The sequence below is a fragment of the Leguminivora glycinivorella genome, chromosome 27 (assembly GCF_023078275.1).
Source record: "Leguminivora glycinivorella isolate SPB_JAAS2020 chromosome 27, LegGlyc_1.1, whole genome shotgun sequence".
In the NCBI taxonomy this organism is placed as follows: domain Eukaryota; kingdom Metazoa; phylum Arthropoda; class Insecta; order Lepidoptera; family Tortricidae; genus Leguminivora; species Leguminivora glycinivorella.
This window is the reverse complement of record NC_062997.1, coordinates 2,135,885-2,158,143: the sequence shown is the minus strand read 5'-3', so window position 1 is coordinate 2,158,143 and position 22,259 is coordinate 2,135,885. Positions and strand designations below refer to the sequence as shown.

The 22,259-nt window shown below is 35.6% G+C and overlaps 3 protein-coding genes across 3 annotated transcripts in view; 1 reads left to right on the top strand and 2 right to left on the bottom strand.

The window, feature by feature from the left end:
* Positions 1-4,077: 4,077 nt before the first annotated feature.
* On the bottom strand, positions 4,078-5,582 carry LOC125240373. The gene is made up of 2 exons (XM_048148281.1): positions 5,178-5,582; positions 4,078-4,342 (listed from the first exon to the last, which is right to left on the bottom strand). The coding sequence occupies exons 1-2, from the start codon at positions 5,449-5,451 to the stop codon at positions 4,266-4,268; spliced, it is 351 nt and encodes a 116-aa protein (XP_048004238.1). The 5' UTR covers positions 5,452-5,582; the 3' UTR covers positions 4,078-4,265.
* A 172-nt stretch (positions 5,583-5,754) lies between these two features.
* LOC125240191 overlaps positions 5,755-22,259 on the bottom strand; it is a 53,320-nt gene continuing 36,815 nt past the window's right edge. Inside the window, exons 5-13 of the mRNA XM_048148015.1 lie at positions 14,603-14,671; positions 14,152-14,241; positions 12,006-12,068; positions 11,182-11,286; positions 9,768-9,848; positions 9,220-9,246; positions 7,079-7,201; positions 6,257-6,388; positions 5,755-5,843 (exon numbers count right to left, since the gene is read on the bottom strand). Coding sequence (XP_048003972.1) covers positions 5,755-5,843; positions 6,257-6,388; positions 7,079-7,201; positions 9,220-9,246; positions 9,768-9,848; positions 11,182-11,286; positions 12,006-12,068; positions 14,152-14,241; positions 14,603-14,671 — 779 coding nt within the window. The remainder of the gene's footprint in view (positions 5,844-6,256; positions 6,389-7,078; positions 7,202-9,219; positions 9,247-9,767; positions 9,849-11,181; positions 11,287-12,005; positions 12,069-14,151; positions 14,242-14,602; positions 14,672-22,259) is intronic.
* The window catches only part of LOC125240226 (putative fatty acyl-CoA reductase CG5065), a 71,479-nt gene continuing 65,087 nt past the window's right edge, over positions 15,868-22,259 (top strand). Inside the window, exon 1 of the mRNA XM_048148051.1 lies at positions 15,868-16,031. The gene's annotated coding sequence lies outside the window, so the exon portion shown is untranslated. The remainder of the gene's footprint in view (positions 16,032-22,259) is intronic.

Here is a 22,259-nt window from a genome sequence, read left to right as displayed (position 1 = left end):
TACAATGTTGAAAAGAAACGAAGTAAAAATAAAAAGTGTAAATAAAAAATGGTATAGAATTTGACTAAAAAGCGATTTTTAAATAATGTTACTTATGGAATTTGTATCTTAACGGGATGTTTTATTTTTTAAATCTATATCTTGTTGGTTCTCGTCTGAATTAATAAACTAAATACATTTCTATTTAAATGTAAAATGTTGTTTGTTTCTCGCTTAAGTGATTTGTAATCTTAGAGAAATAAATATGTTTGAACTGAACTGAACTGATATAAATATATTTTTATTAAATTTAACGCTCAGAAACCTGTTTTAGTACATTTGTTTATATAAGTCGGAATCAAATCGTAATAATAGGTTTTTTACCTTCGCAGTTTTTAAAGAAACCTTTGAATTAGTTTATTTTTTTCAGGCGAGAACAAAACAAGATGTATTTATACTATAGTATCATTTATAGATAAAAAAACGCTTTAAGTATACACTTTGTACTGTATGCTTGGTATTTTGAGCAGCAGGTGTTATGTCGGTGTCATGTATTTTATCTAACGATGTATCGTCGATCGATAAAATAAAAGACATGAAGGCTGTTGTTCGGATGTCGTACCCGTACTGTTTCGAAAATTACGAGAAAACTGTTTTTTTTTTCTTTCTTGTGAAGTTGAATGCAACTTTTTTTTAGGCTATACGATTCTTACGAATACAGTTACTATCTTTTTTAAAACTCAAATCAGTTTTCTTTAATCTGCTTTTTATAGTAAATGAATATATAATTTTGACATTTTTCGAAACGGTACGACATTTCGAGTCGTAGTGAACCGTTCATATTGGTTTAAGTGTAATATAAATTAGATAGGCATAAATTTAGAGAAATTATGCTCAGAATGAAGATCGTGGTTTTTAATTTATTGAAACGTCCGTAAAATGTTTTGTGCGTCCATAAACTACGTAGACGGGCACAGTTTGAAGCTTCTAATTTGAAATAATTTGGTTAGGTTTTATGGAAATTATCTAATAATTCTATGTTCATATACAAGTTAACTATAATTACCCCTAAGTTGCGAAAATGTAATATTAGTTACGAAACTGGTAGCTATTTTTATGTTTGTTTGTATTTAGAAAAATCTGTATCAGCCAGTGTTAACAAATCAAAGTGTGCCCGTCATTAGGCTTACGCATTTATTTGTTTTGTAAGAAGAACAGCGCAAAAGTGGCATTTTCAGTTTGAAAATATAAGTTTTTTCAATGTAATAACAATCGACATTCGGCCATATCTTGTTCAGTATTGATGTAAAATTTTTTTTTTTTTTATTGTAATTGTCCTTAATATACCATACCATATTGATTAAGCATTTCTAAAATGTCAGTTTTGCTTTGTTCTTTACAAATCTGGTTTTCGGTATGGAATCTTAATTGAGTTTCGAAGATCGTATGATAGTATTGTATAACTATTCATAAAAAGACACTGTCCTCGTCTAGCCCAATTTTCTCAAATAAATACTTGAGTATTTTATGTGCGCAATAACGAGGTATTCCAAATTCAGAACTAGAACTCTCTCAAATCGTCTGAAGGTAGGAAATAGCAACTCAGTATTATACCTACTTTATTAAGAACATTGATCACATAATCAATTTAGAATGCTTTTGAAGCACATGCGAAGAGGGTATTCGAAACTCGTGTCGATTTATAACAGTCCCTTCGGTCGTGTTTTAATTTATCTCCACTCGTTTCGGATTTCTTCTTTTCCGCACTTGTATTGTAATCTACTATACTGACAGTTTGTGATACCACAGATTAAGATTTCAAAAAGAAAACCAGATATTCCGCTTATATTCTAGGCTTTAGACTTATAATTTACCAGTTTTATTACAACCAGTGCTTTTCCTCGTAAATCTTGACCAATAGTAGTTAAAAGTATACCTATTTGCTCATAATTAACAAAAATAGCGCGGAATTTTATTTGTGATAAAGAAAATATTATAAGAAAAATATGTAAATATTGACTAGACACAAGTTCCTCACTTTTGTTTCTCTGACTCTAATTTTGTGATAATCTTGTGTTTTGGTTGGTTAGGATTAAGTTTGCCTTTGGCCGCCATTACTACTTTACGTACGATATCAAAATTAAATGATGTAGTTATGTATTTCTTGGCAATATTTCATAGAGGCGCATTACTACCGCTAAAATAATGTGGAATCAATTTCTTATTTCGTAACTTTGATCGCAACTCTTGTTAAATGGTTCGAAAAATGTCTTAAATCTTTGGACAGTATAGTAACACTATATTTATTTTAAGAATGCCTTTGAAATATTACGAAAAAATAAATAAATTCAAATAAAGTATGGCGGCCGAAGGCTGGAATTGATGACGTCTGTGCTTGCCTACAATGAACCTATTATTTTAAAAGAAAGATTTTAAATATAAATATGTAGCCGAAAAGACTATTGTACATAACACTAGCTGGATAACTTATATAACTATACATACAATCATATTTTATAAGTATAAACACGTTTTTAAAATAAACTACAGGACGAAAGTATTAATTTAAAAAATAACCGACGATAATAAATAGCGATAGATTTATGAATAGATTTAAAGGAGCGGTCTTTATAACAGTTTTGTTAAAAAGTGCACATTAAAAAGTAAAACACTGTAGCACTTAAGACGTTTTTTTAAACAAATTTACATTGTGAATAAAACGCACTAATGATTTATGTAAAAAATATGATGTATTACTATGGGATTGTAATTTATTGGCATGTAAATATTTTGTTTTTCGGGCTAAATGTGGTTACTTCGCTGTTTTGTGTATTTAAAAAAAAACGTCTTAGTCAATTGAGAATCGTCTTCGATAAAATACCTTTTTCTAGCAGCAGCTGTTTCTTTTAACCAATTGTGGCATAGATACCAGTTATTTCAGCCATCTGACAGCTGTCATTGGAGGCGTTTTTCAGTAGTCTAAGCGCGTTAGGCGTTTTTCCTTCGCCAACTGTATAGAACATTTTGCTAATCAAGATCCCCGCATTTGCCATTTTGGAAAACTTCACGAGAAGAGATACGATTTGTAACTATTACCGTGTAAGCCTATTATTATATTTTGATTACTGAAATATATTTGAAAATCAATTTTTGTTTTATTTATTAGTGTATGTGTTGTCTTATTGCCCGTTACATCAGGACACCCGATTCCTATTTTATAAAAATACATTTTAAAAGTTCATTCAAGTAACATTAATGAAAAAGTAGCAAAGGATTGGTTATTTTACTTATTTTATTAGTAAGGTACAGTACAGCGGGGCAAATCTCGACTGGGGAGCAATTGTAACTAATCCATTTTTTCCATTATTTGTATGTCTTTCCCATCACGGAACAATGGTATTCCGGACCTTTGGGAGGCGTGCGCGGGGCCGAAGCCAACGCGTAGAGGCCCTTTCGACACTTTAATGAAATGTAAGGGGTACACCGAGCGGATGTTGCCCTTGCCCTTTTCCATTATTATTATTACACTATAATGTTGAGTTCTACATGTATCCACTGAACACGCCTACCATATATAACCACACTATTTAATAATGCAAACATTGTAAAACATGAAAAAAATGGACATTTGCCTCCCAGTCGAGATTTGCCTCGCTGTACCTTATACCTGTTTTCATTTATTAATTTTAACCAAGTTTTTATACTACACGTATCTGAATTTTTCTTTATTAGTGATTTTTCAATTTTCTTAGTACAGTCACCACCAGATACCGAGGTATTCATAGTTATTTGTTATACAAGGGGGCAAAGTTATATTTTAACGCCGAGTGTGGAATTGAAAAACGAAAGTTGTATTTATAGTTGAACCACGACGAGAAGTAAAAACATTTGCGAGTTTTTTAACACACGAGAAGTAAAATACATTTGCACCCCGAGTGTAACACAAAACTTTTCCCCTCACTATAGCGAGGAAACTACAACGCAAAAAAAATGCGTTTATTACTGCTTCCAGTAGTTCCACAGGTGGTAAATCATCTTAATTACTAGATTCACCTACTTTTATCAATTTTAAAGCAGTTAATTTGACTTTATTCAAGGTCAAATTACTTTACCCACTAGTGGATAAAATGCGTTTTTACCCGCTGGTATTAAAGGACAAAACATGTGTTTCCGAGCTAGTGAGGGGAAAAAAATAGTACGCGCTTTCTAAAGCATTAAACGCAATGACAATGTGCCTGTTCAATTCATCACCAATTCATCAAATTATATTAAATGTTACTTCTAGTCTACAAATTGTATATATTGTACTGTGGTAGTGCTTCGTAATTCCATTCTTCATCATCTTCCGATTCTGTCGTGGCATCTGGAAAAATGGAAAATACATTTATTGTAATATTTTAAAACATACTATTAAAACATTGATTAAATATTGACATAATAATTTGAAATTTCTGGTTGCGATATGATAATAATTAATGTCAATTTTAAACATTGACAGTTTAAATTCGGGGAGGTATTTTGTATATATAAATAAAATATACTTCTGCATATTAAATTTTCTCTAAAATCAATGAATAAAAATTTTGGAGCTGGGAGTAGTCCCATTTTACGGTAATAATTTAATAAAAAATATTTTCCTATTTCGAAACTAGTTTCGAAAGTGTATACAGAGTACGTAACTACGTAGCCGAATGGCAGAAACGCTCACGAAACGAAACGCTCGTAGATATATCTCACGATATTTTATTTATTTTATTCAATGTCGGGATAATAATACTCTGGTTGCGATGAAATGTTGCGATGATACTTTGACGACCGGTCTGGCGCAGTCGGTAGTGACCCTGCCTGCTACGCCGCGGTCCCGGGTTCGAATCCCGGTAAGGGCATTTATTTGTGTGATGAGCACAGATATTTGTTCCTGAGTCATGGATGTTTTCTATGTATATAAGTATTTATATATTATATATATCTGTCTGGGTACCTACCTGCAACACAAGCCTTCTTGAGCTTACCGTGGGACTCAGTCAATCTGTGTAAGAATGTCCTATAATATTTATTTATTTATTATTTATTTATTTATATGATGTGGATTTGGTAAACTTTAGAGAACCAAGCCAAGTAGGTACATGATCAATAACTGCCCTATCAAAGTGTTTACAACTTGGCTTGGAATCTAAAACTTAGCATTGCTAAAATACCTTCGTCAGCTGTCTGATATATCGGCATGTCATCATCTACCACTGGATCAGGTGGCAACGGTCTTCTATCAGGTTTCGGCATCGGCGTCTTGACTGTTGGTTTCACAGGGAGCGCCTTTGGGACCGGTTCTGTTCCTTTTATACATGGCCCTTTGGAATTCTGTGAAGCGTTCGACACGGTTGGCTGCGGCTTTTTCACTAAAGGAGGTTTGGTGGATGATGTAGCTTCTTTAGTTTTTAATGTTGCTTCTAGTTTTGGTAGAATTAGTTTCATTTGATTTTGTTGTAAAATTTTTAGAAGCAATAGGTGGTTGTTTCGTTTGAACTGGTTTTTTGAGTTCGATAGGTTTTGACTGGACTTTCGGTGGGTTTTTCTTTTCTATTGTGGCATTTGGAGGTGATGCTAAATCTGAAAATAAAGCAAAATTTTATTAGTGATTTGCAGGGAGCGTACTTTTCGTGCCGATGACATCAATTTGACGTCACACTCCATATAGGGTGATCACAAATTGTTTTATTGTAAATAGTTAATCATTAGTCATTAATCATTTTAAGGTGATTTGCAAAGTATTTCAAATTATGCCTCTAAATACTGAGGAAAGTTACCTTTTCCAATGTTCCTACTCTTGAAAACGTTTTTCAATTCTGACATTGGAGATTCAGTACCTGAAACGAAAAATCAAACTTTGTTTCTTTCTAAATGGAATTCGCCAATTGAACCAAAGAGACTCGAGTAAGTATTTAGAGAGTTACTATCGAGATAAAATGTGTAGTCACAGCTATCTCACGACACAGGTTTAAAACTTTTGACCCTCAGTTTTGACAATTTGACTCATATTCTTAACTTCATATACGTTTTCGTTGTCAAATATTAACCCATCTAGCCATTTAGGCGACCGTACACATTTCTTGACAGTTCTGAGCATTCCTCTTGACAGTTCCTAGTGAGTACTATATTCTCTGGTTCTGAAGTACTGCTGAGTTTTTGCATTGTGACTACACATGTTACTTTGAAAGTAATTCCCTACATACTCAATCCTCTTTGGTTGCAACCGAAACAACAATCGCTAATATCTTACCAGTATTCCTAGGTATCGCGCCAGGTTTGAAGACGGGAGCAGAAGCAAGTGCCACTGGTGCAGTTTTTGCCGGTCGCTTCAAGGAGCCTGGTAGACTCTCCTCGTCAATCTGCTTCGGCGGGCGGGGTGGTGCTATTGAAGAAACACAAGACTATAGGTGTCTATTTGTTATGGGACTATTTAGAACTTTGATCATGATTTACTTACTTGGCTGGGGCCATAACCCAAAATGAGTTTTTGCCGCCAACACAAGAGCACGCAACTTTGATCTGCCTTAATCGGTATCGCGTCAGCTTTTGCCAAAAATCATGAGTCATGACATCATAGATTTACCTTCTATAGATTACCAAAAAGTAAAAGCTTCTAAGTATATCGTTAATTATTAAAGTCTGGAAATGTTTATTTATGATGACATTAATGTTTTGCTCGGTAAGAAGAGAAATCAGGACCATCAAGTTGAATTCCCCAAAAACCCGCATCCAGCGGACTCCTGCGACCTTCACCAGGTCATCAGTCCACCTTGTCGGGGGCCTACCCACGCTTCGCCTTCCGGTACGCGGGTTGGGTTATTTGCAATACATAATTAAGACTAGCATAAAACGGCCCCAAAAGCATGAAATAAATAATATACACGGTGTACTAATAATACTAATTTAAATAAAAATATTACCCCCATCAAGATATAGCTCAATCGATTCTACTCTCGATTCTGAACAAACTGTTTTCAGGTTTTTAGTGTTAAGTGAAACACGGTGTAGTGTGTGGGTCAAATCATTCAGATCTTGACTGGAGCTCTCTAACAAGAAGAAACCTAATAGGTACCTTTCTTGGAGCTTTGCACAGGCGGTGGGGGTAGTTCTTTCTTCCTGGTCCTCAAATTGTTGGTGCCGGTGATGGATAGTCTCAAGTTAGTAGCCATGGATGCTATGCGGGACTGTTTTTTACCTGGATATAAGGATATTGTTAGAAATGCCTTTTTAACCCCCGACGCAAAAACGACGGGGTGTTATAAGTTTGACGTGTCTGTCTGTCTGTCGTCGTCTGTCTGTCTGTCTGTCTGTCTGTCTGTCTGTCTGTTTGTCTGTGTTTGTCTGTGGCATCGTAGCTCCCGAATGGATGAACCGATTTAGATTTAATTTTTTATGTCTGAAAACTGAGTTAGTCGGGAGTGTTCTTAGCCATGTTACATGAAAATCGGTCCACTATGTCGCGGTCAGAGGTTTTTTTAAAATTTTAATTGCTCCGAGTATTGCATTAAAAAAAAATCTTAGGTTCCAATAGTACGTCGTACGTCAATAGACCAAAATAGTATTTTATGCAACTGGTGGTTAAAAGAGGTCAAAAAAGGTGAGTGGCGTGGGTAACAATTTGAGGCGAAGCCGAAAATTGTTAATAAAGACGCCACGAGCATTTTTTGACTCAGTTAAACACCGTTGCATACAATACTTTTTCTACGACCAAGCACTTATTTTGATAGAAAATTATAAATCAACAAATACCTACTTTCAGTCATCTTAGTTATCTAGTGGACCGCCTACCATTTTGAATATGCAGTTTGAGTGCAAACATGAAAATAAAACTGTCTATGGTATGGTTCTTTGAAGCCTGGCCACTAAGACGAATCGAGCCGAGTTGAATCGAGTTCTCATACATTTGAATGCGATTCGACGCGTCACCAATGAACGCAGCAGAAAACGAAGGAGTCTCGACTCTGCGAATTGGTTTGTTAAGTTGGTAGCAATGTATTTACTGAACTGTAACAGCTATATCGTGCTACTGCTACTAAATGTTTTCAGGGTATAGACTAGATAGACTTGTCCTGACATCTTTTATGTAGGGTTTTAAAGTTCTATGCACGACCTTGTAACTCACGAATAACAGTACGGGAGTAGAAAAAGCTTTAAAAAGCGTAATTATATGGACATTTTCAGCCGCCATTTATTTTAACAATTTGTAAGTTTTTAGGATTCTATTGATATCTGGTTTATTATGCCTGAGATAACTCGGGGCACGTGCACTAAAGTGATGTAGTAAAATATTTTATCGAAAATTTAATATTAAATATCGATATTAATGTCTACTTGGTAGATATTCCGTAAATTTGCACGAAGTCTTTGCTTCTTCTTTTCTTATGCGCACAGGAGTGGAATTCCTTGCCGGCGGCTATATTTCCGAGCTCATATAACCCAGCAACCTTCAAATCAAGAGTGAACAGGCTTCTTCTGGGAGAGCACACTCCATTGCCTTTGGCTAGTCTGTGGCCAAGAGTAAGCCAATTTATAATATAATAAAAAAATATTATGAATTTTTTTCTTTAGTTTAAAATAAAATGAGCATTACAAGCAAATTTTCAGCTGTTTATAAATACAGGGCGTCCCACGGCGGTGCCACATGGAGGGAAAGTACCTTAAATATTATAGATAGCATATTTTGCTGATAGAAGACTTCATTTTATTTTTAAAACCTAGCAAAAGTGCATTCAATTTTTTTTTTAATTTTTACTATGGGGACTTATACAGGGTGTATTTTGATAGCGGGTCAGTAAGGGCAGCTATGAGATCCCGTAGTCCTACATGAAAATGGTCTAAGGGTACCACCCATCGATTTCAAATTGATGAAAAATGGCATTTACAGATTTTGGAAAAAACATACAGGGTGCGAGAAAAAGCGCATTTTTGACAAACTTTTTTTTTGATCATAGTGATATCAATATAATTATAGTGATATCAAAACTTTCCATACTAATCAAAAATTTTCAATTAGCATTTTAAATAGCTATTTTTAATATCGACATCTTTTTTATCGATAGCAAATCCTTAGAACTTGCGTGACCTGAGTTATCCTAGATATGTTTATTAGAAATATGCATATTTTAATCTCACGGGTAATATGTCATCTTTTGAATAGTTCATGCCATGCATGAATGTGATTGTTAGGTACTTATATGTTAATAAATTACTCACACGGCATAGTTTCTTCAAGTTCTAATTCTGAAAAAAAAAAAAGGAAAAATACAGTTAGGGCTACTTGTACCAACGAAAATGGAGGGTTAACCCGAGGGTTCACACATCCAAATTATAAACAGATCAATTATTTTTGGAGTCGGGGCCAGCCTGCGTATGGTTGGGTGGGGCAAACAGGCAAAGCAAGGCGAGGGACAGGGCTGGTACCGACTACAAAAGTAATTGATTTGTTTATAATTTAGATGTTTAGATTAATGCAATCCGATAATAAATGTGAATTCAAAGGTTTATTATTTTTTGCTTTTTAGTTTCTCCGTGTTTTCTAACGCGATTATTTTTGAAGACGTTTTTTTAAAACGTTTATTTTCTTCAATAAATACGTCGTACTTAGCTAATTCGAGAGAACTGACACCAGGGATACATTGCTGCTCGATATATTTTATTTGTTGTTTTGGTTTTTAATTTTAATACTTACTAACCTTGGTCTGGTAAAATTTTGCGGCAGGTAATATTTCAAAATGTACACACTGTATACATTTGGTACTTACCATGCGGTAGAGGCAATGGCGGTCGGTTCCGTATATCTTTATTTGCCTCACTTTCAATTGCTGCTGACAGCTCAGAGGCTTCTAAAAAAAAAGTATTTTTAGGCGCAAAAATTCAACTACCTGTGTGTCGTTTTCGAGCAAAAATTCCTAGTAAAAGATACAGAGAGTATACTTGATACAGCGAGACAATTTCGACTGGGAGGCAATTGCAACTGATCCATTTTTTCCATGTTTTAAAATGTTTGAATTATTAAAATAGAGTGTCCACCGGTTATATAAGGCACGTGTGTTCAGAGGATACATGTGGAACTCAACTTAAATAATGGCAATAATGGATCAGTTACAAGGCCCCCCAGTCGGGATTTGCCCCGCTGTACCTTACATCAGCAATTCCCGTCAACTTTGTACAATGCCACGTCAGCAAATTTTAATTGATCCTATTTTGTTACCAACATTTAGTAATATAATTCGACTTTCGTAAGATATATACAGGATAATTGTTATAACTAAGAAAATATAGATATTAGAGAACCTTAATGACGAAATAAAACTTAATAAAATCTCAATTATGAAATAAAACTATGGAAACGGATTAAATCGCGTATAATGAATTTAAAATACATCCCGACGTTTCGAACTCTTTACAGCGTTCGTGGTCAACGGGTGACTGAGGAAAAATTAAAATGTGCAAAAGCTACCCACTTACAAGAAATATTAACGCAAGAATTATTAAGAGTTCGAAACGTCGGGATGTATTTTAAATTCATTATACGCGATTTAATCCGTTTCCATAGTTTTATTTCATGAGTAATTATCGCGGTAACCGAAGACAATATTATAAATCTCAATTAATCAACAAAATCTTGGTAACAAAATAGGAATTAATAAAAACAAATTTAACTTTTCCCTTAATTTTTGTACAAAGTTGACGGGAATTGCTGACATATATTTACACCAGAATTTGCATTGCCAGTCTAAAATCGTGTCACAATTTTATGTTTGACGAAGTTGGTGTACTCTACACCAATTATACAGCGCGTAAACGTAATAAGGACGATAAATGAAACCAGGCGTATAGTTCAATATTGTTATTATTAATTAAGAGGTGTTTTTGATTTACTCTTAATTTTCACCCCATAATGAATTTTTGAAATAAATCTCAGCAGCAATGTACTGTAAACTTAACGTGGTTGCGATGACAATCAATGACAACTGTCAACGAGCGTTTAACGGGAGTGTGTTTGCATTACGTTGCGGGCCGAATTAATTTGTATGGATAAAAAAAACATTTCAATTTTAAGTAAAAGTTATCTAATTACATTTTATACGTCCTATACTCACCACCGTTAAGAGGTTCGCCCGTATTAGGTTTACACCCTGTATGTGTGTGTGTATTTTATTACGCATTACATACTATTGTAGTTTCCATTGACAACCACCATCTCGTAGATATGGCTGTCTCTGTCACGCTCTGGTATGGAGTCTTTGCTCTTCTTGGATGGTGGCGCGCTGTACCTTGCTAAAAACAAATAATTAATAAATAAATATTATATAGGACATTCTTACAGATTGCCTGAGCCCCTCGGTAAGCTCAAGATGAAGGTAGGCTTGTGTTGTGGGTACTCAGACAACGATATACATAATATACAAATACATAGAAAAAAGCGCTGGTGGCCTAGTGGTAAGAGCGTGCGACTTTCAATCCGGAGGTCGCGGGTTCGATCCCCGGCTCGTACCAACGAGTTTTTCGGGACTTATGTCATTTGATATTTGCCAGTCGCTTTTCGGTGAAGGAAAAACATCGTGAGGAAACCGGACTAATCCCAATAAGGCCCAGATACCCTTCGGGTTGGAAGGTCAGATGGCAGTCGCTTTCGTAAAACTAGTGCCTACGCCAAATCTTGGGATTAGTTGTCAAAGCGGACCCCAGGCTCCCATGAGCCGTGGCAAATGCCGGGATAACGCAAGAAGAATGACAAATACATAGAAAACAACCTTCGCAATAACTCTTCGGAAATTGTCATATTAACTCATATATGTAGGTACTTGGAATTTTCGATCCTTGCTACCGTGACCCGATGGCCGAGCGGTTTAGGCATCCATCCGGTAAAAAGAGAAGCTGGTTCTATTCCAGCTCGGGACACTTGGAGGCAGTCACATTTTCTAAATATAATATATTATGACATTTATTCAAAGTTTATATTACAATGTACAGTGTATAGGTTTTGTAATAGTTACCTCGGTCACCTCTGTCAAATGTACTACTGGGTGTCATCTTGTCCATTCTGCGCTGTGGTTGAGCTGTGAAACATACAGAGCAGTGCATTAGGGTAATTCCGAATCACAGAAATGCTCGGGTAATTTCGAAAGGGGAATCTTGATATGATGGAAATAATGGTGGTTTTTATTCGACTTTTGGAATTAGACAACTCCAAGGCTAATAATTTACAAACTATGGCCCGACAACATGACATGATCTTGACCGATTTTCCCGTTGACCGTTCGAAAAACGACGGGGTGTTATAAGTTTGACTTGTCTGTCTGTCTATCTATTTGTCTGTTTGTCTGTCTGTCTGTGGCATCGTGGCTCCTGAACGGATGAACCGATTTAGATTTGTTTTTTTTTTTTTGAAAGCAGAATTAGTCGGGAGTGTTCTTAGCCATGTTTCATGAAAATCGGTCTACTATGTCGCGGTGGGGGGTTTAAAAAAAAACTATTATAAGTAATTTTTCACCTCACTAATAGCTCGGAAAGGACATTTTTATTCTTTAATAAACTTTTTTAACAAAAAATAAAACCGCCTTCAAAAATAAGCGCGTTACAAAACACGGAGAAACTAAAAAGCAAAAAATAATAAACCTTTGAATTCAGATTTCTTATCGTATTGCAATAATCTAAACATCCAAATTATAAACAAATCAATTATTTTTGCAGTCGGTACCAGACCTGTTCGTCGCCTTGCTATTGCCTGTTTGCCCCACCCAACCATACGCAGGCTGGCACCGACTCCAAAAATAATTGATTTGTTTATAATTTGGATGTTTAGATTATTGCAATACGATAAGAAATCTGAATTCAAAGGTTTATTATTTTTTGCTTTTTAGTTTCTCCGTGTTTTGTAACGCGCTTATTTTTGAAGGCGGTTTTATTTTTTGTTAAAAAAGTTTATTTATTTGTTGATTTTTAGTGGTTCCTATTGATATTATATGTATCAGTCCGAATACATGTACACTAGTGAAAGAATTATCCTTTAACTCCTAACCATTGAGGAGTTGACCTTCCATCATCAGCTCAGCCACATAAAATTATTACCATCAGGCGTAAATACTGGTTTACCTTTGAAAAATACACTGAAAACATTACATGTGCCTATAACATTTGAAGAGTTCCCTCGATTTCTCCAGGATCCCATCATCAGACCCTGACTTGGTGCCAATGGGACCATCTCGGGGTTATACCCGTTCGATCAAAAAAAAAAAAAAAAAAAATTTTGAAAATCGGTCCACAATTCTAGGAGATATCGAGGAACATACATACAAAAAAAAAAAAAAAAAAAACATTCAGTCGAATTGAGAACCTCCTCCTTTTTTGAAGTCGGTTAAAAACAGATAGAAAAATCGCATTTTATCCACAAGAGTGCAAAGAATATTTGAAATCCGAATGTGTCATTAGTTATTTTTTTAAATATAATTTCTTGTAAAGGCATGTCCCAGACAGGACAATTTTCTCCCTGTGCTTAAATTGTCTTAACAAATCATGTGATGCGAACGTAAAAATAATTTAATATCGAATTGTATCCGACTAAAAACATAAAATTCAAACAATTTTATAACATGATTTTACCATAAGACACTTGAAATCGTACAAGAAATTGTATTTTTGACTCTTCCATTGTACTTATTCAGAACGCACCTTAAATAACATTGCAATCTCAAAACGCGTGAAACGGAACGCACCCAAATAGATTTTTCTTCTTGATTCTTAATTTGAAACTTTTGTGGTGTCGGTCGGTGCATCGTGGAAATTGTAATAAACGCAAATTGACTTTTATTTCTGTGCAATTATGTTCCAGTTGTTTTCATTGCGTGTTTCCTCGCTTTAGTGAGGTGAAAAGTTATGTGTTACACACGGGATGCAAAGTTATTTTACCTCGTATGGTTTGCAACACTCTCTACGCTCAGGATTCTATTTTTGAACTACTCGCTTCGCTCAGGATTCTATTTTCGAACCACTCGCTTCGCTCGTGGTTCAACCATAGTATCCATTCGCTAGCTCGTAGTTCAACCCAACCCACGTAGTTCGCTAGTTCGTGTTGCAATTCCACACTCGGTTAAAATACAACTTTGCTCCCTTGTATAACAAATAACTATTGTGGGCACCAACCTTTTTTTCTGAAGTAGCACAGAGCTATGGTCTGCCCGATGATGATCAAAAGCACGATGATACCCACTCCTCCAATGATGTACCATAAGTCTGAATAATAATAAACACTTTTATACAAAAAATTGTTAGTGTTTGTATCAGCTATACATATATTCACCTCCTTAAATATTGTAAGTAATAAAAATTACACCCTGTCAAAGATAATAGGTACATTTTTTTGCGTCTAATTTTCTATTTCAATTTTCTTAGTTTTTTTTTATACTATGTCGGTGGCAAACAAGCATACGGTTCGCCTGATGAAAGCAGCAGCATGAAAGCGGTCACCGTAACCTACATGAACGCTTGCAACTCAAGGAGTGTCACATGCGCGTTGCCAACGCACTAAAAGCTTGTACACATACCTAATACCTAGTTTATGTTTGTACATTTTAATAAATGTGTGAATACTTACTAGGGTTGTTGACATCCATCAACGAATTGTTTTCTAAAGCGGCTGGAGGAGGTGTAGTCGCCTCGAAAACTGAAACAACAGATTAAATAGTTTAATGGTAATTTTTCCTTAGGGATACTTCTTGCCCCGGTATCCCCTATTCGATAGGGATCCTAATTTTGTTGGTTTTTAACCCCCGACGCAAAAACGACGGGGTGTTATAAGTTTGACGTATCTGTCTGTCTGTCTGTTTGTGTATCTGTCTGTGTTTATGTCTGTCTGTGGCATCGTAGCTCCCGATCGGATGAACCGATTTTGATTTAGTTTTTTTTTGTTTGAAAGCTGAATTAGTCGGAAGTGTTCTTAGCCATGTTTCATGAAAATCGATCCACTATGTCGGGAGTTTTTTCAAAATTTTTATTTTGTGGTGAGGTTATTGTTTTTTATACACATCAATACGTTTTCCCAATTTTCCCTCCTAGCAATGTATCACATAGGGTTACACTTTGAGCGGAGCAATCTAGCAAAGTTACTAAAGTCTCAAAACAAAATTTTTACACAAATATGTAATTACATAAAAAAAATCTTTTATTTTTTATTATATATTTTTTTCAGACATACCTACATCAATACGTTTTCCCAATTTTTCCCTTAGCAATGCAATATCACATAGCAATACACCAACTTAAGTACGGCGGCGCAATGTAACAAAAACGAAATCAGTAATTTTACAAAAATCTGTGTAAACAGAACTAAAATTACATAAAGTACCTACCTATTTTCTTTTTTAATACATACATAAATTAATTAATTCATTTTTTTAATGCTTTCCCAATTTTCCCCCATGCAATCATATAGGTATTATTAGGTACCTACAGATTAGGTGGAAAAAAGTTACAAAAATGAAATCAGTAATTTTATAAAAATCTGTGTAAACGAAACTTAACATCTTTAATAAAATTTAATAATAATTTTTAATATCAAAAATATTTTTTTTTAACACACATCAATAATACGCTTTACCAATTTTCCCCCTAGCAATGTAGGTATCGCATAGATGCCTATAATTTGGGCGGCAAATTGTAACAACATTTTCAAAACAATCTTTTTTTACACAATTTAATAAAATTCTCAATTTCTTTACAAAAGTAATAAAGTAAATAAACATTTTCCGTTTCTTTTTTTATACACACATCAATACGCTCCCCAATTTTCTTCCTAGCAATAATCGCGATTTGGCGCATGCGCGAACCCAGTATCAGCCCGGACAATATGGCGACCGGAGCTTCGCCCATCTAACCATCCTATATCCCCACAATACTCAGTACAAAACCCATCTCATCAACACCACTAGTTATTTATAAATGTGCTCAGTTTCCGCGCTTCAAAATAGCTTCGCAAGTTTCTAACCTATGAAGTAATATGGAATAAGTGCCCGCTGGATTTTTAGGTAAGTCCTAGTATCTAGGTGCAGCCGGTTGGTAGCGGTATTAGCTTAATAACTAACTATGTTACGTGTCACAATTTCAGGCCTCAATGTACTAAACTAAATGATATTTTCTAAGTTAATAAAACTCTTAAAAATCTACGAAAACCAGCTCGAACAATAAAATTTCAACGGTAAAAAAACAAATGAAGATCGTTTTCGAACGCGCTCTAGTTCCAAATTCGAAAATAATGCGGTAACTGTACTTATTAATGATATAACGCTCTGAAAATCATGTAATAGGTGAGTTTTCCCCGATTTTTTGGTAATGTGCGCTGTCTCGCTTGCTCGTATGAGTGTGTCCCGCTCGCGGGACTTTCCTCAATGGGCGGTGTACATGCGCAATGGGTTCGAACCCTCTTAAATATTTTATAATTCTTTTGATAATAATAGCGGCGTTTAACACCTCATATATTTTTATTCCTTTTTTATTAGAGAAGAAAATTTCTAGCGCAAAGGAATATTTTTTTCCTTCTTTTTTATGGAATAAGTGAGTAAAGTTTTTTAAGTGAAGACAATTGATTCGACGTTCGGTTGATTCAGTGTCTATTGGGCTTTGCTCAGTTCGGATCAAGAAAATGTTGAGAAAAAAAAATGGTTTTGAATTGAACGTTAAAATATCGATATTTACCCAAAAACATGTTTGTTTTAGTAGTTTTTGTTTTTGGTTTATTATTACGAACGCAACCGAGTAAGTATTAATAAAAATACTTATTTAAAAACATTAAAAAAAATGTTTTTTGACCTATAAAAATTTAACACTGTTCATTTTAAAATTTTACCTTATTATTGGCCGTCGTTTTGTTTGGTTATAGGTAGGGGAAGTATGTCCAAAATGACATATAGTTTTGTTTTTTAATCATAATTTTTAATGGTAGTTTACAGCACAGCCATAGTTAACATTAATCATATTTGGTCCTTAACCTATCGAATTTAATAAACATTTTCAGCATAAAATCAACAGGAAAAAAAATAAAACATATTTAACTGAGATCGGTCAAAATCCATTTTGTCCATATGCTTCGGACAAAATGACATATTGCTCCTGGACAAAATGACATACACGTAGAAGCTACACATTTATTGGCATAATTCGCAAACAAAACGCTTTGTTCGTCTCGGAACATCGGCGCCAGAAGCATGAGCCCACAGCGAACATTTTAAGCACCGCAAGCAGTCTTCTCCGGGCTTAGAACTTGAATAGAGCTCATTGCAGTAAATACAAGCACAATCCTCGTCGTCATCTTGAGAAACGGTCGGAAAATGTTCTTCCTCTTGATTGTCATCAAACAATTTTTAATAGCGTTACGTTTTCTCTTAGCTGAGGGTGCTTTGGGTTTATTTTTAGATTTTATTTCCAACATATTTGGAGTACAAGTCAACACCAACGAGCTCAGTCGAGTTTTTGGTTTATGTTTCCCTTGGCCACTGATAAAACGCCCTTTTGGGACCGGAAAAAGCACATCAATAAACTGGCGATCAGTCGTTCTTTGATAGTCACGTGGCATTTTGGTATCTAAAAAAATATATGCATATAATGAGAAAGCTATGGACAATGTGACATACCATTTTATATATGCCATTTTGTCCGTTGTACCTGTATGTTGTTTTGTCCGTACAGCGTTTTAAAAAAATAAAATTTGAAAATAAATATACACAAAGCACTTTTCCCAAAAATAACTTATTGATTACAAAGATAAATGTTTAAGGATTGAAACAAATGCTACGTGAGTAGGCAGAATATCAAATAACTTACCATTTGAACAAAAACTTTATCAGTATGAAAAAAACTGGTGACATGTAAATACCTGTCTTCGGCCATGCCACCCAAACGAATGAAAGGGTTGAGTTCAAATTGTGGCAGGTTTTAGAAGACCAATATGGCCGCCTAAAGTCACTGTCAGTTTCGTGTTGAAGGCCGCCAAATTCAAAATAACCCGCCTGTGTCGTTTTGTACATATATGTCATTTTGGACGTATTTCCCCTACAGGTTGTGCGTTTTTACTGATAAGATGATGCCATTTATTTAAAGTAATAATTTAATACTCTTCTTTAGCTAATTGTGTTCGTTGGAGCATGAATTATTGGTATCTTGTGATGAGCAAGCTCGTGGTGAGGGTACTGTTTCGTTTAACCCATTCATTGCCGAAGACGCGAATTCGCGTCACGATACATGTTAATGTAATAGGGATGCGAACGTCACTTCATTGTCGTCTATTTTAAAGTGTCACACAATTTTCGTCACCGTACCAGTGTCGTCGTTAATCTTACGTCAGTCCAATACTAGGTCGTTTACCCTATATTTTGTGTACACATGAATTGCAATTGAAATTGAAATTGAAATTTTTTGATTCATCTGATTTCTACTACAAATTTGATCAAAATACAAATACAAAAATCTTTATTACAAAAAATACAAGTAAAGTACAGCGCGGCAAATGTGCCTGGCAACTGGTCCATTTTTTCCATGTTATAAAATTTTTGCATTATTAAATAGAGTGTCCACCGGTTATATATGGTAGGCGTCTTCAGTGGATACATGTAGAACTCAACATCATAGTGTAATAATGAAAAACATGGATTAGTTACAATTGCCCCCCCAGTCGAGATTTGACCCCCTGGACCTTACATTTTATGCAGGGGATGGAGCATTTTGAAAAAACTTCGACATAGTGGACCGATTTTCACGAAAAGGCTAAGAACACTCCCGGCTAAGCTTTCCAACAAAAAAAAATCAAAATCGGTTCATCCGTTCGGGAGCTACGATGCCACAGACACACACACAAACAGACAGACACGTCAAAATTATAACACCCGTCGTTTTTGCGTCGGGGGTTAAAAACGTTAAAACGTCATGGTTAGACTCTGGTTAGGTTTATATTTAACACGTTTTTTCTCGTTAACTAACTAGTTACGCCTAAATTACCTCTTGTTCATGCCAAAAAACGTTGCCAACTGGAAACGATGTTAAATTTATTTCTGGACTAATTATTACATAAGTGGTTTAAACTTTTGAAGTAATTATACGGAAAAAATAATAGTTATTTGTTATACAAGGCTGCAAAGTTGTATTTTAACTCCGAGTGTGGAATTGAAAAACGAGCAAGCGAAAGGATTCTATAGTTGAACCACGAGCGAAGTGAGTGGTTCGAGAATAGAATCCAGAACTTGCGAGTAACACACGAGAAGTAAAATACATTTGCACCCGAGTGTAACACAAAACTTTTCCCCTCACTATAGCGAGGAAAGTACAACGCAAAAAACGCGTTTATCACTGCTTCCAGTAGTTCCACAGGTGGTAAATCATCGTCATCACTAGATTCACTCACTTTTATCAATTCAGTTTTTAGAAAACATCCATGACTCAGGAACAAATATCTGTGCACACAAATAAATGCCCTTACCGGGATTCGAACCCGGGACCGCCGCATAGCAGGCAGAGTCACTACCGACTGCGCCAGACCGGTCTTAGGTCCCGGGAAACGCGAATTTTCGAATTTTCATGTAATGTATTTACAATAACCTAACTAAATATTAAAATTTTGAAAAAAACCCCGACCGCGACATAGTGGATCGATTTCCATGAAACATGGCTAAAAACACTCCCGACTAACACAGCTTTCAAATAAAAAAACTAAATCTAAATCGGTTCATCTGTTCGGGAGCTACGATGCCACAGACAGACACATACACAGACAGACAAACAGACAGACAGACAGACAGACACGTCAAACTTATAACACCCCGTCGTTTTTGCGTCGGGGGTTAAAAAAAAAACCGGCCAAGTGCGAGTCGGACTCGCGCACCGAGGGTTCCGTACAAACCTGCAAGGTTTACAAAGTTCGTTCATTACGACAATCGAGTCATAATATATATTTTGTAATGTAACTAAAAATTTAAGGTTTTCGGAATTTTTCCTTTATGTGTGCTATAAAACGTTGCTTCATGCCAAATTTCAAGATTCTAGGTCGACTGGAAGTACCCTTTAGGTTTTGATTCCCTTGCGAGTACTTGCGAGTTTCAAAATATGCAGCTTAAATTGCTGTTTCTTTTGATTGCGTTGACATAGAAGTTTGATTTTGTTACAGCTTAAAGGTATTATAGACCTAAGTATTTGGTATGAATTTCAATTTAATACCTCTACGCGTTTATGAGGAAATGGGTAGTAAGGTTAAAATTATTAAAAAAAAATATATTATGTGATGTAACTAAAAATTTATGGTTTTCGTAATTTTTCCTTTATCTATGCTATAAGACGTTGCTTCGTACCAAATTTCAAGATTCTGAGTTCACGGGAAGCACCCTGTAGGTTTTGATTCCCTTGCAAGTGTCGAAAATTTGCGGCATAAACGGCTCTATCTTTTGATTGCGTTGGCTTAGAAGTTTGATTTTTTCACAGCTTCAAGGGACAGTAGACCTGAGTAATTGATATAAATTTCAGCTTCATACCTCCACGCGTTCCTGAGAAAAAGGGTCTTGACAGACGGACGGACGGACAGACGGACAACAAAGTGATCCTATAAGGGTTCCGTTTTTTCCTTTTGAGGTACGGAACCCTAAAAACTAAATCGAAATCGGTTCATCCGTTCGGGAGCTACGATGCTACAGACAGACACACACACAAACAGACAGACAAACAGACAGACAGACAGAGAGACAGACACGTCAAAGTTATGACACCCCGTTGTTAAGGCGTCGGGGGTTAAATAAAATAGAACTCGCCGAGGTAATTAAAACGAGAAAACCCCATGGAAGAGCGTCGGTTCAGTCACTAGTAATATTAGCAGGGAAGGTACGTAACATAACTAACAAACAGTATCATAATTCAAAGCAGGATATCCTCAATCAGGCCGAATAAGCGCATAGACAGCCCTAATTCAATTTCTAATGCCGATGACTGTCTGACGCCCACCATACAAAACTATTGTGTTACTTTGGGTAGAAACATACACGGTGACATGAGGAACGGAAAAAAATTTTCACCACACCAATTGGTAAAGGCCTTCTTTGCTATTCGAAAACAGATAGCAAAATTGCATTTTATCCATAAGAGTGCAAAAGTAATTTCATACAAAAACTTGTCTTAAGGTGGCTATTAGCATTTACCTATAATGATGATTTTGAATCATAAATATTAATATATATTGATGACATTGATTTAGTTTGATGTTTAATAGTTAATATTTTATTCGTGTTGGTGTGCTGAAAAATTATGTGTTCACTCGCTACGCTCGCGGTTCAATATTGCAATCTTTCGCTTGCTTGGGTATTAAAGAAGAAACAAATTACAATTACTATTTCCCCTCACTAGCTCGGAAACACATGTTTTATCCTTTAATACCAGCGGGTAAAAGCGCATTCTATCCAGTAGTGGGTAAAGTAATTTGACCTTGAATATAGTCAAATTAACTGTTTTAAAATTGATAAAAGTAGGTGAATCTAGTAATGAAGATGATTTACCACCTGTGGAACTACTGGAGGCAGTGATAAACTCATTTTTTGCGTTGTAGTTTCCTCGCTATAGTGAGGGGAAAAGTTTTGTGTTACACACGGGTGCAAATGTACTACTTTACTTCTCGTGTGTTAAAAAACTCGCAAGGTCAGGATTCTATTTTTGAACCACTCGCTTCGCTCGTGTTTCAACTGTAGATTTAAAGCAAAGACCGGTCGTCAAAATTAGTTGAATATGTTGTATTTTTTTTTCATTTCTCAACAAACATATCATTCTCCTTAGGTTAGCCCGGCATCCTGGGGTCTGTTGTGACAACTAATCCCAAGGTTTGGCGTAGGCACTAGTTTTACGAAAGCGACTGCCATCTGACCTTCCAACCCAAAGGGTAACTGGCCTTATTGGGAGTAGTCCGGTTTCCTCACGATGTTTTCCTTCACCGAAAAGCGACTGCAAATGTCAAATGACATTTCGCACATATGTTCCGAAAAACTCATTGGTACGAGCCGGGGTTCGAACCCGCGACCTCCGGATTGAAAGTCGCACACTCTTACAAATTCACGCTGCCACGTGTCTGGAGCATACCTTGAAGACGATACGGTAGGGGTCAATTCTCCATACAAACGCTCTCGACTATTTCCTCCCTGGTTTTTGAAGATAGAGCAATAATTTTTTCAACACAGATTGTTATTATTTTTATCTGTGTCGGACCGTTTTGATTTTTTTGATATTCTGCTTTTTAA

Coding starts and splice junctions, on each gene's coding strand:
- LOC125240373 (XM_048148281.1), bottom strand. CDS start 5,451: ATGAAACTAATTCTACCAAAACTAGAAGCAACATTAAAAACTAAAGAA. Junction 4,343..5,177: donor ATATCAGACAGCTGACGAAG/GTATTTTAGCAA, acceptor CCATTTTTCCAG/ATGCCACGACAGAATCGGAA.